This window comes from Diabrotica undecimpunctata, chromosome 9, assembly GCF_040954645.1.
Source record: "Diabrotica undecimpunctata isolate CICGRU chromosome 9, icDiaUnde3, whole genome shotgun sequence".
In the NCBI taxonomy this organism is placed as follows: Eukaryota; Metazoa; Arthropoda; class Insecta; order Coleoptera; family Chrysomelidae; genus Diabrotica; species Diabrotica undecimpunctata.
Genome location: NC_092811.1, coordinates 100,556,827 through 100,570,195, shown reverse-complemented (window position 1 = coordinate 100,570,195; position 13,369 = coordinate 100,556,827). Strand labels below are relative to the sequence as shown.

General features: G+C 31.2%; 2 protein-coding genes across 2 annotated transcripts in view; one reads left to right on the top strand and one right to left on the bottom strand.

The window, feature by feature from the left end:
* Cat (Catalase) overlaps window positions 1–2,813 on the bottom strand; it is a 61,639-nt gene extending 58,826 nt beyond the window's left edge. Inside the window, exon 1 of the mRNA XM_072543900.1 lies at window positions 2,632–2,813. Coding sequence (XP_072400001.1) covers window positions 2,632–2,691 — 60 coding nt within the window. The 5' untranslated portion in view covers window positions 2,692–2,813. The remainder of the gene's footprint in view (window positions 1–2,631) is intronic.
* A 4,272-nt stretch (window positions 2,814–7,085) lies between these two features.
* Uch-L5 (ubiquitin carboxy-terminal hydrolase L5) lies at window positions 7,086–12,731 on the top strand. The gene is made up of 5 exons (XM_072543172.1): window positions 7,086–7,257; window positions 7,311–7,374; window positions 8,371–8,609; window positions 9,681–9,933; window positions 12,291–12,731. The coding sequence occupies exons 1-5, from the start codon at window positions 7,182–7,184 to the stop codon at window positions 12,628–12,630; spliced, it is 972 nt and encodes a 323-aa protein (XP_072399273.1). The 5' UTR covers window positions 7,086–7,181; the 3' UTR covers window positions 12,631–12,731.
* The last annotated feature ends 638 nt before the right edge of the window (window positions 12,732–13,369 follow it).

Sequence of the window (13,369 nt, the reverse complement as noted above, 5' to 3'; positions counted from 1 at the left end):
TATATTTAATTTTAAACGCCTTGACCTTTTCAATTATATGCAAATAGTGCAAAGCCTTTGAATATTCTGTATTTAGAGTAGCAATATTACGCCAATTTTAATTTTGATAGTGACACTGCACTTTGGAGAGTGTGACAATATGACAATAGTTCTAAATATAACACTAATAAATATACACTGTGAATGTCATTATTGCAGGGAATTATCACAAATAAAAAATATTCCTCTTTATCTGTCATTGCTTTAATTTTCTTTGATTATTAGTTGAAATATTTTTTTTTCTCAATGTTATGTTTTAGGTATAGATATTCAATTAAATACAATTAAAAATAAACACAAAATCATTTTCTACTAAAAACATTATTTAGAGAAAACACCTTAATGTGGTTTTTGGTTAATTTTTGGCTGTTTTTAGTTAAATTATTGATCCCATATTTTTAAACATAAACATACTTATCATGCTCTTGAGGTTTAGGAAGTTAATTTTTGTGGCATCAACATCCTTTTTAAATGTTACAGATAAATGACCATTGATCCTATTTAAAAAAACACCCAAAATTTCACAATGACATCTTTTAGATGGAATATTTTACGATTCTCTTTTTTCTTAACACAATACATCACTAATATTTAAAAAAACAAGATTCCTTTTCATGGCCCTATAAAAATATTATCATTGATCTACAGCACTGTTTTACAGCTGGTAGTTCTACTGTTACTAACCTGTTGATATTCCAGAAATAATTATAATTCAACAGATAATGGCAGTCAAATAAATGCTATTTATAATAACATTTCAACTTGACCTGGTATTCCTCAGGGATCTCACCTTGGACCATTGATTTTCAATATCTTTATAAATGGCATTGGTTCAGATTTTCTATTTTGCAAATTTCTTCACAGATAACCTTTATATGCAAGAATAAACAATGTTGATGATTGTATTAGTTTAAATAAGGATATTGTAGCTCTACAGAATTGGTTAGAAGTCAATATAATGAGTCTGAGTACCAAGTAGTATAACTGTATTACATTTATTATATTATCTAGAGTTTCAGTAGTTTTTTATTACTATTTTTACAGCACACCATTAAATACAAAGGTTGTGTAATCCCTTACAACATTAAAGTTTTGTAAGAGATTTCAAAGTATTTTTTGATTCACTGGTTTCTTTTTATTAACAGTGTCTACTCCATTACTTGTAAAACTCCTCAAATGCTTGGTTTGGTTTAATGGAACTCTAAAGACCAGTCAGTTAACCTGGCAAAAACAGCATAGGCAGAGTGCTTTGGTTTGCTCAAATTTGTAGTATATGTCCAGTGTATGATCCCATATTCCCAAGTTCATATCAATAAGATTTAAAAGGTTTGGCACACACTTGAAGTTTATAGCTTATAAAATGAATAGGCATATTCACACTTATTCTTGTAATGAGATCCTAAGGCATTTCAATTTTCTTACTCTTGAATATCAAAGAATAAAGTCTGATATATTTCTTTTTAAAGTGTTATCTGGAAACATTTGTTGCCCATCTCTTCTTAAGCTATTTTGATTTAAAATCTCTAATGGAATATATTAAGATAAGATTTTTGCCAGCACACTACAATTGGACTTTGGCAAAAAATCCTTTTTTAAAATATATAGTGGTTATTTTAATTTTAATCTGTCCCTCCTTTTAAAAATAGATAACTGGTTGACAAAGGATTTTATGTTGGCTAAACTAAATAAAACATTAAGGTAATATGCCCCTGATACTGTAATATTTTCTTAGTTTCATAGGCCTCATGATTGAGTATAAATTGTAAATTTCAAAAACCAGTTGCATGAACATAACAAAATATAAAACATAAAAAATTGTGAGTAGACTTTTCTTTCCACACCATTTAGAAATAATGATTTATTTGATATTCCCTACCACAACACTAATTACTGTTATCACAGTCCAGTAGTGGTTCTCTTGATATTCAGGAATAAGCTTATAAATGTTACTGGAGTATCTTTAATGCTTTCAAGCAGGACATTCAACAAATGTTAAATGAATTTTAACACTATAGAATAGAATTCAAAGAAAGTTCAGGAGATTGTGATAACCAACATTTTTAGTAAATAAACAGATACAACAAAACTCAAAATAGATACAAGGGAACCCTAAGTACTAAGTTACAAGACCCCAGACCTTATCTTTTAAGAGTTACATGAATTGCAGACAGATAAACAGATGGACTAAGACATGATAACACTAAGAAACTACATGCCTCTATATTTTTTTATAAGGTCCTTAACAACAATTTTGGGAAAAGATTCAAATAAGCAGTTGATTAAATTTGTGAGTGATGGAAAGTTAAAGAACTATCTTGTATTTTATCATATTTCAAAAACCATTTGCACAGAATTAAATAAGAGAATATGAAATCTCTTACAATTTATGATAAAAAGATTAATAAATAAAATAAAACTAGGTAATTAAGAATAAAAAATAATATGATAACTTTATGGGAAAATAAACAAATTTGAGATATATTGTCTTCCAGTTTTGAACTTTGTCAATTCAATTATCTATTTTAATCTATCCATGTAATGAAAGTCCAGTTGGACAATATAATAAGTAGAGAATGTTTACAAATAACTTACCCCTTGAGTCTTTTTCTTGTAATTAAGTAATTGGTTAGTAGCTGTGTCTCTGTGTGCCATGTTGCTCCTTCTTTTAAACTAACTTAAACCAAAAAACTTTGAACGACTGCTTACGTTTAAACCGTCAACCGGCTGGTTGTTGGATTCTGTCTGTACTCCTTTTATATACATATACATAAAGTGAAATTAGCAATAATAAACATTGGATGATAAAAGTGATGTATGCGCAGACGATCGTGTGGAAGGGGAATATTGATGTCAAAAAATTTTCCAAGCCCAATCGTTTAACCTCTTTAGAGGTGATAAAGATATATTTATCATTAAATGAGTTGATAACCTCATATTCAACTTTACCAGTTAAAATTATTTACATTCCGAAGTATACCTTCGCAATATGCAGCTATCTATACATAAAAGTGAAATTTGAGTAGGATATTGGAATAAGAGATTTTATAAAGGATTTTTTCAAAACTATTCAACTTTGTTAAGTAGTTTTGAACATTATGATTAAAATTATTAGTGTAGCGTGTATTTTTATATCCTTCAATCTGGAAATGAGTGCTAAAATGTTCAGTACACATCATTGTCATTATTATTATACTCTCTTTACTTTTATCCCTCCCTAATTGCATTTCTCAATATTTCTATCTTGGCTTATACCTACGTACCAATATATATCATTTTCACACTCGTTCCGCACTATGTCCTTACCATGTTCGATTCCGAGGCTCGGGCTACATGTCCTACCCATCGCAGACAATTTCGCTTGATTATTGTGGTAATATCTCCTCCACCCCCCCACAAAATTTTTTGCATAGTACCTTTCTTTCAAAAATCGATAGGGACGATTCGTCTGTTTTGGTTTGGTTAGGGTCTTGGGACCATCAGTGTTCTATATAGTCTTATACGAGTTTTTCAAGAGGGAACACTAGCAGAGCTTCTCAAAACAGATAGAACACGACTTCTACGGAACACAGAAAGAAATATGGGGAATGATCAAGGCACAAAGTAAAGAGATAAACGAACTAATAAAAACGAAACGCATTCAGAATGAACCATGGGCAGACTACTTTCGATCTCTATTTGCTAAAGGTGACAATGATGAACCACCAACACCAGAGGTCACGGCAAATGAAGAAATAAATATTGAGGAGGACGGAGGACCAGGTAAAGGAAGCATTCATCATTCTGGCTTTACAACCCTGCGTGGGTCCTAGCCCACTCAAGAATTTCTCTCCAGTCGTCTCTATCCATTGCCTTCCTCCGCCAAGCACGTATTCCCATATTTCTCATGTCTTCATCGATATTATCAAGGAACCTTGTTCTGGACCTTTCTTTTCTTCTCTGCCAATGAGTGTATCAAGGAGCGGTTATCTAGCTGGGCCATTTCTACATATATATTATGGTATATTGTACAAAGTTCGAAGTTGTATCGTCTTCTCCACACTCCATTGTCATTCATTGCTCCATAGACTCGCCTTAGTACTTTTCTTTCGAAACATCCTAACATGTTTTCATTACTTTTTGTTAGAGTCCAGGTCTCTGAACCATATGTTGGGACTGTGCGTATTATTGTTTTATAGAGTTTTATTTTTGTATTTCTTGATATAATAGTGTGGATTTAAGGAGTAGATTGGGCCCAAAATAGCATCTGTTGGCCGTGCAAATTCTGTGGTTTATCTCTGCGGTAGTATTATTTTCAGTGTTAAGGAGCGCTCCCAGGTATACAAATTCGTTCACTGCTTCGATGAAGTTGTTTTCTATAACAAGTGGCCGTAGGATTTGTGGTTGCGTGCTTATTTTCATATACTTCGTTTTTTGTGTGTTTATTATTAAACTCATTTTTGTAGCTGATTCTTTTACTGCTATATACGCCTCTCGTACAGCGTTTCCTGTTCTCCCAACAATATTGATATCATTAGCATAGGCAAGGATTTGCGCTGATTTATTATATATTGAACCAATGGTTGTGATTTGTGATATACGTACGTATTACTTTTTCTAGAGCTATAGGATAGAGGGTCTCCCTGGCACAGTTCAGACAGTTCCCCCTGATTTCGTACTCTACATTCAACTTTTTTAAGAGTTAGTTTTCTTAAATTTACCAACTGATTTGGTATTCCTAGCTCTTTCATTGCTCTAACTCTAAATCGACTCATCCAGCGAAGACTGTACTAACTCATTTTTTGAAGTTTTCGAATAAAGCAAGATAAAGTCTTGATTAGCGCAAAAAATCAGGGGTTCTTATTTATTAAATTCTTTTTATATTTATCCATTGTGTTTACAGTATTGTTCCATTTGTTCTTTTAAACTTGTCAATTTTGTTTCTTTATCTGGATTTTGAATGAGTTAGTACAGTATTCGCTGGAAAAAAATCGGGAATATAAATAATACATACCATCGTTCTGTGAAATTGTATTTATAATTAAAGTCTACATCGAAGTTAAATTACAAAATATTATAAACAAACGTTATTGCAGTTCTTCGTCGTCACTGCTAGCAGTGATTTCATACTTTTCTGATGTATCAGAATGTAGACTTCTATAGAATCCATGATACATAGTAGGAATTTTTCCAGTATCACAAAGCCATAATAAGCCAGTTAACTTCTTCTTATCTATTGGCAAAAGATTTGTGTATACTTTAGATGGAAATTGATCAATACGAGATGGACGTCCCCTTTTTGCTTTTGTTAGATCACACCTGATAGATTCGGAACTTAAATCATACTTAAAAAAATAACATTTGGTGTGTTATATGAAGTACTGATTTCCTTTATTTGACTGATTTTGATCATTCCTTTTCCATTGTCAGTTTTCCAATTTTTGTTGCCAACAAGGCTTTTGAAATCTAGGAAGTCTTCTTGTGACATTTCTGTTACATTATATACTTTTCCCACAGTTTTGGCCATTCTTATCAAAGTAATCTTTCTGCAATATCTGGAGTAAGTCTATGTGGTCGAACTTTATGTTTTCCACGTTGATCTGATTGTAAAACTCCAGTTTCCTTTCTTTTAGTAAATGCTGTATTTACCCATGTTTGTGAAATACCAAGAGTTCTTAAAAACATATTTTTACAAATTTGGTTTTGTTCACCGCCGAGCTGAAAATGATATTGCCGAGAAAAATTCCTACGAGAGTGTACACCAGCAGAAATAGTACTTTGTTTTTTCTCTATCTGTGTCACATGCTGTACAATAAAGTCCCATTGCCTTGATGATCTTGTTCTTGAAGATATTAAAGTTCCAAAAGTCTTTAAAAATCTTCTGTCTCATTTCTTGATTCATTTTTGTGTTACACTTAAATCTGCATGTTTGTTGGCAAGGTTCGCCTATTTTTCTTGCCTTAACCAGTTTTCCCTGTCGATTTGTATGTTCCAACCCACGATCTAGACCAGTTTTAGATTTTACATCAATCCATTCTTCTTCTTTCTTTTCTCGTTTTCTACACACTTTAATTCTAGTATTAGTTTTCCTGTTCTTTTTACACTTACTTATGTGTTCCTCACTTTCCTTCGTATCATCATATGAAATTTTTTTATTATCATCTTCTGAAGGTAAGTAATCTGGGTCACTATCTGAGTTTGCATGAAAAGGGTCTTCAGTATCAACTTCAAAATATTCGTTAACTGTATTCGTTCGTTCTGTTTCTGAAAACAAAAGACGATGCATGTTACATTATAAATCTTTATTTGTTTAAATTAAAACAAACCTATAGATGCTTCGATATTAGTAGATATAACTTCTTTAGTCGTATTTAGGTCCGGGTTATCACAAATTGTTTCTAAAAACGGTATAAATAATTCATGTTTCTATACATATTAAAAATATACTGACCTCTTGAACAATGCGTCTGTCGAGAATCTGTTTCTCGCTTGTTAGTTGTCCTTACTAAATTTACCATGAATTGACTCCCCGAATACATCCTGGATACTTACTTAAATTTATAAAAATGTACCCTCTATTCAAACGTATTATTTTTGATAGCAATTTATAGACTGTACAACTTTTATACGTAAACACCGTTGGTCATGTAGGCGTACCACCGGCGTACTTTACTTAATCTCAAAACGCGAAAACTGTATTAACTCACGAGACAACGGCGCTTCCGTTCGGAATGCCGAGGAAGACTATACTAACTTAAGATAGGATAGTTTTCGTCGGAAAATGTATAGATATACAAGTTAGTACAATATTGAAGTGCAAAATTGGTTGCCTAAACATGATCAAATTAACTTAGAACTTTATTCGTTGAAAGATATCACGGTAATCTACTTCTTCGGGGGTGTAACTCAAAAACGCCAAAAATTGAGTTAGTACAGTCTTCGTTGGACGAGTCGAAATATGTCTCTTCCTCTTCTATTCCAGAATTGTAGGCTGCTATAATATGATCAGCCGTAATTACAGCTACGTACAAGGCCAGCTTCAGCTGTCAAATTTGATTACTTTTTAATTTTTTTTTTTCTAAATTATGAATTTGAGGTTAGGTAGTATTGAAGGTATAACAAATTAACGCTTTTTACCTTTTTAGCTTTTAAACTCAAATTTAGGTATGGCCGAAAGTGCTGGAAACTGGTGTCTCATTGAAAGTGATCCTGGTGTTTTTTCAGAACTAATTAGGGAATTTGGTAAATACTGAATTTCGAAGAATTATAATAAATCTCATATTCTTGTTTTATAGGATGCAAAGGTGTACAAGTGGAAGAGCTGTGGGGGCTCGATAGCGACCTATTCGAAAATTTAAAGTAAGTAAGATACTTAGCTATTCTAATCTACTTCTAACCAATATAGTGAATTGTTTATATTTAAAAGTTCTACCCATCTGCTATTAGTTACCCATCTTGTTAGACTTGATGGAGTTAGTTTTAACCAGCTGACTATTTTAAAATATTTTCTGGTATTATACCTGTTTTCTGTTATTTCGTATCGTTTTTTTTTATATAAACAAAGTTTAATTTCAAACTTTGTATTTTGAAAATGACTGCCTCAAATACACAATACATGGTCACTGGTCCATGGTTAAACATGATCAATGCCAAGCTCTAAATTTTACTTAAAGTCTATCTGATTATTATTATTTCTAATAGAACTTTACAGTATTTGTTTACATTAGTAATGGTCCCTAAAAATGCGAATTTTTGGTGGACTTGGCCTGAAAAATAGGAAAAATACGAAATTTTCATGTTTATGTCTACGGAAACATACAAAAAGTGAACAAATGTAAAAAAATTGAAAAAAGTTCATAAAATGTATAAGACATTGACACAGCTTATAGGTATATAATATACCATACATTTCATGAACTACACAATGCATCCAACTCCACTACTAAGGTGCCCATTGAAATTCACTACTGTGACCATTCCAACTGCCTGAAAATATTTTTCTTCACAGTTGTAATGGAAAATTTTAAACAATATTGATTAAATTGTGATTTAAACAATCACTACCAATAGTTAAGTTCCAGTGCGAAGATAATTCAAAATGTCATGTAAAAGATCATCTAACACTATTTTTTACAATTTAAACTAGAATTTCATCATTCTTTTGTGGCTTAATCATGTTGGGATGCTCTGTATGATGTGCCAGGCCAAAATGCACCTGTTCTGCCCAATTGGTTACATTTTTTTTAAATATGTTTTGTAGGACAGCAAATATGATTCACTAACAATGAGAAATTATTTCACAAATGTCAAATTTTTACTAAATATTATGTTATTTGTATGATATATTTTTTGTAGGCCAATTCATGGATTAATATTTTTATTTAAATGGACAAAAGACGACGATCCATCTGGTTCTCTAGTACAAGATAGCCGATTAGAAAAAATATTCTTTGCAAAACAAGTAATAGAGAATGCTTGTGCCACTCAAGCTATTCTCAGTGTTCTGTTGAATTGTCGTCACAATGATTTAAAGTTAGGACATACACTTAATGAATTAAAAGACTTTTGTCAGGGTTTTGACGCCAACATGAAAGGTGATTTTTAAAATTTAATTTAACTATTATGCAATTAAGTCAAGTCATCCTTTGAATGAATATGAAACAAAAAATAATAAACATGAAATGGAAAAAACATTAAATAGAATATTTAAGTAATTTATTATTTTTAAAATATTTAAATTTTAAAAATTATCAAATTGATTAACATAAATGTTTGCAATTTATATAAAGAATATTCTAAAACTCTGCACAATCCTTATAAGGCAAGAGCAGTGAAATTGCCATTATCAGAATTGTATTTTTTATTAATTTATTGAATGTCACTCAAAAGATGATCAGACTTTATTGCAACTTTTAATTTAATTTAATTGATGTAATATTTAACACTTTTACGGGCACATTTCTGAAATCGAAGAGTTTTGTCATTGTAAATCTAGACGTGTTACTCAAAGCCATACTATTGAAGTGGATTTTAAGATGATTTTAAAAGTTGAAAAACAGTAAAGGTATTTCTATGCAGAAGAGACAAAAATAATCACATCAAAAACCTTTGTATACAACTTGAAAACATGTAGATGACAAGAATTCAGAGAATTGTACTCCAAAGTAAAATATCTATCTAAAGAATTCAAATCTCTTGCACAGATCATCAAAGACAGTAGCAGCCAAACCATAACAAATCAGGAAGGTATCGCAGATGTGCAAAAGTTGAGAACACCAGTATAAATAACATAGGCCAAGTGGCAAATTTCAAAGTTGTAGACAGATTATATACTTGGGCTCTATGATAACCAACAATGGAAACTTCTCCTCAGAAATTAAGCATAGACTAGCAATGACCTGAACCACAACAGCTAAATTAATTAAAATATGGAAAGACCTAACAATAACAAGGAAGACTAAGCTTAGGTAGGTTAATTCCCTTATTTTTCCCATTGCTATACAGCTGAAATATGGACTCTCAAAAACTTGATAGAAGTAAGATTGAACCTTTCAAAATGTGGGTCTCCAAAAAGGAAAGCTTTGTCCCACAACTTCGATGGTAATGAAAGTGTTGTTCGTGAAAGGATTAATATTATTTTTTATATAACCTGTTTTTTTCTTTAGGTTTAACTATTAGTAATTCGCCCGTGATTAGGACCGTTCATAATTCATTTGCGAGACAGCAATTGTTTGAATTTGATCCGACAATGGCAAATAAGAATGATGATGCATTTCATTTTGTAAGCTATGTACCTATCGACGGTAGATTATATGAACTAGACGGTTTGAAGCAAGGGCCTATAGATTTAGGAGCTATACCGGCAGAAGCTGAATGGACGGATATTGTCAGACCTATTATAGAAAAACGAATACAAAGGTAAGAGTAATTTTTAAGCATAAACAGTTATTATTTTTAAAGTGTGTTAAACAGAGTAGTAAATCTCATCAATAGTACTGAATTTGTTTGTAAGTAAAGTTTATGTATAATTAATAGTATTTATTTATTTTTTATTTATTTAATACATGTGATAACCCCATTAGCAGTTTAAATTACAATATACAATATCACAGTTAGGATTAAAAACTTGAAATTACTTATAAAATAAAAATAATATCAAAAAGTTTAAAAAATGAGACTAAAAATTTTACATACTAAAGAAACAAACATAATATAACAAGAACAAAATTCAGCAATACCAATATACATATCACAAAGCAAGAGATCTTTTTATCTGAGTTAAGGTTATAAATATCAAAATCAAGAACATTTATTATCCCCTTGTATCTATCCAATGGGTAGTGAATACCATAGGCTGTACTGAGGAATAATGAAAAATTTTGGTAACACAGATCTTGATGGGGAACATTAAAGTTAATCTGGCTTAACAGGTTTGGACAATCAATAAATCCATGTATGATCTTATATATAAATGTAGCTCCTGACATGTTATGACGGTTTTTGAGTAAGGGTAAAGATAATTGTTGTTAAAAAATTTATGCTGGATTCTTTTTATGGTATCAATAATGTTCTGAAAATAAGGTGACCAAATAACTGAACAGTATTCCAAAATAGTTCTAAATAAGCAACAATACACTAATCTTACTGAATTTAATGGAGAAATACATGCAATTCCTAGTAATGAAACCGAGAAGTGTAGATGCCTTTATTGAAATAGTGTTTATGTGGTTACAGAAAGTAAGCTTCTCATTGAAAGAAACATAATTCAGAGGCTGATTATTAATAGTATAGCTTGTTTCAATTCTATTGACTTTACGAGAAAAACTTATAAAACAAAATTTTTTTAAATTCAAGTGGAGTTTGTTCTGATTGCACCAATTTTGTATTCAGTCTAAATTATCTTGCAACAAGGCTTGATCTTTTAGGTTAACTACAACTTTGTAAATTTCAAGTCATCTGCCAATATTAGACATTTGCTATTTAGGAAACAGAAAGTGATGTCTTTAAGGAATATATTAAAAATAAGTGGAGAAGTGTGGCCTCCTTGAGGAACTCCAGATGTTACTGAGGTATTGTCAGACAGATGACAACCTATCTTGACTCTTTGACTTCTACCAGATGTAGAATTTTTAATCCATTCAACAAAATTGACATGAAACATACATTAATTAATTTGCCTGAAAGTATTTGGTGATCTACACGATCAAATGCTTTGGAAAAATCTGTGTATGTTGCATCTACCTATTTACAGTCTTCCATTTGATATATCAGATTGATAGCAAACCAAGTTTGTTGCAGTGGATTTTTTGCTATGAAAACCATGTTGTAATTGAGATATCAAGCCTTTACAGTATCAAGAAAGTTGCTTTGATATAAGACAGTTGAAGAGCTTAGGGATTGCAGATTGTATACAAATGCTACAATAATTTTCAATGTTGTCTTTCTGACCATTTTTAAATATACTAACAACATAACTTTCTTTCCATGAATAAGAAATATCTATTAAACAATATAACAAACAGGATTAACGTTGTGATTTGTTTATAGTCGTGGCGAATCTAAGACGAATCGGATATTAAATTCTAATGGCATATCGGTTGGTATCATCGGAATTCTCGGAATGAGAACTTCCACATCGTTAAAATTTCCAGAATCTTGAACACGAAAACCTTTTTTGAGCTTTGCTAAGATAGCGTCCACCTCTAACAATCACAATACAATAGAGGTAATAATACGCCTCCTTGAGGACATCCTCTCACTGTTATTGTAGTAGTTGACTGATCTCCGAAGAAGGTATTCATATTTCTAGTAGTTAGTATGGTAGTTAAAATTTTTAAATGCAAAATCAATACGTCTGTATATTTCTCATGTAATTACTATGATTTATAAATGAGCCATGGCATGTCTAGAAGGGAGGAACTATTTATCTTATAGACTAGTGTGCGTAAACGACAGAAAAAATTTTGAAGAACAGCAGGAAACTTGGTGTAATTGTTACACAATAAAAGGCTGGTATCGAAATATGCAAAGACATCAGTCAGAACAGATATGATGAGAATAACGAAAAAAAATGTTACTTTTGTCTTACAGATATTATATATTATATTTTCTTATTTTTCATACAGAAATCCTATACTCAAACATAATATGCCTAAGTATTATATATATTAGCAACAAGAGTGCTTTTAATGGAAGATATGTTGATAAGTCTTGATATTTTTCGAAAATTGCCATAATAACTTTTTTTTATTTTAAAATATTTAATATCATTTTAGGTATAGTGAAGGTGAGATCCATTTCAATCTTATGGCTATCGTCTCAGATAGAAAAATGATGTATGAAAAACAAATAGAGGAACTTCAGAAACAAAGCGAATCTTCAGGAATGGAAACGGACACCCAACAGGCGGAAATAACGAGGTTACGTCTTCTTATAGCCGAAGAAGACAACAAGAGGCATCACTATCAAATAGAAAATATCAGACGGAAACACAACTATTTGCCCCTAATTGTAGAGATACTGAAAATTTTGGCGAAAGAAGGCAAACTTATGCCTTTGTATGAACAAGCCAAGGAAAAGACTTTAAAAAGACAGAAGTCAAAAGCCTCCAGTTGAATTTTTGTAACCGAAAATTTGTTTTGTAAGAACACCATTTTTGTATTTTTAGACTTACAGATGTGGATATGATTTAAAATAAAATAAAATCATAAATTACGTTTTACTTTTTTACTTATTCAATATAATAATTCCAAACGCATTGTTCGAGTACAACAGCATAATTTGAACTTTTTCCAGGACCTTTCGAAAGACCTAAGTTATACTAGGTCTGTACCATTGATGTAGATTCCTCAACCAAGAAGTTGTATTTAATATTCAGCGATATACGCAACCCTTGAAGATCACACCTATTTTTTAATATAAACCGCACACATCAGATACCCAATAATTTTGTGAAAAAATAAAAATTTCATGATTTCCAGAGTCTGTCTAATCACAATTGAATACAAAAGAAAAATCAAATCAATCATTTTCTTCTCTTAATTGTCGTAATACAAAAAAAAATATTTGACCTTGATTTACCTACCTGGTATTTCCAGCTAAAAGGTAAGACCTTTTGATTATAGAAATCATATTCATTTTTAGCTAGATATTTCAATTATACACATTTTACACAATAGCACCTAGTTTGCTTTACTAAACTTGTGGGTGGGGCGTACAAAACCGAATCTATATAAAAAAAAAGTTTCAAAATGTACCACATATAAATCAAACGTACACCTGGAAAGAAAAGTACTATACAGTGACAGTCTGGGGATGGCTCGCGGCTAGACAAAACAGTGGAGATGGTCGTGCA

Excerpts from the sequence above, each read along its gene's own strand:
- Uch-L5 (XM_072543172.1), top strand. The coding sequence starts at position 7,182 with ATGGCCGAAAGTGCTGGAAACTGGTGTCTCATTGAAAGTGATCCTGGT. Across the intron at positions 7,375-8,370 it reads GACCTATTCGAAAATTTAAA|GCCAATTCATGGATTAATAT; the intron begins GTAAGTAAGATA and ends TATTTTTTGTAG. Across the intron at positions 8,610-9,680 it reads TTTTGACGCCAACATGAAAG|GTTTAACTATTAGTAATTCG; the intron begins GTGATTTTTAAA and ends TTTTTTCTTTAG.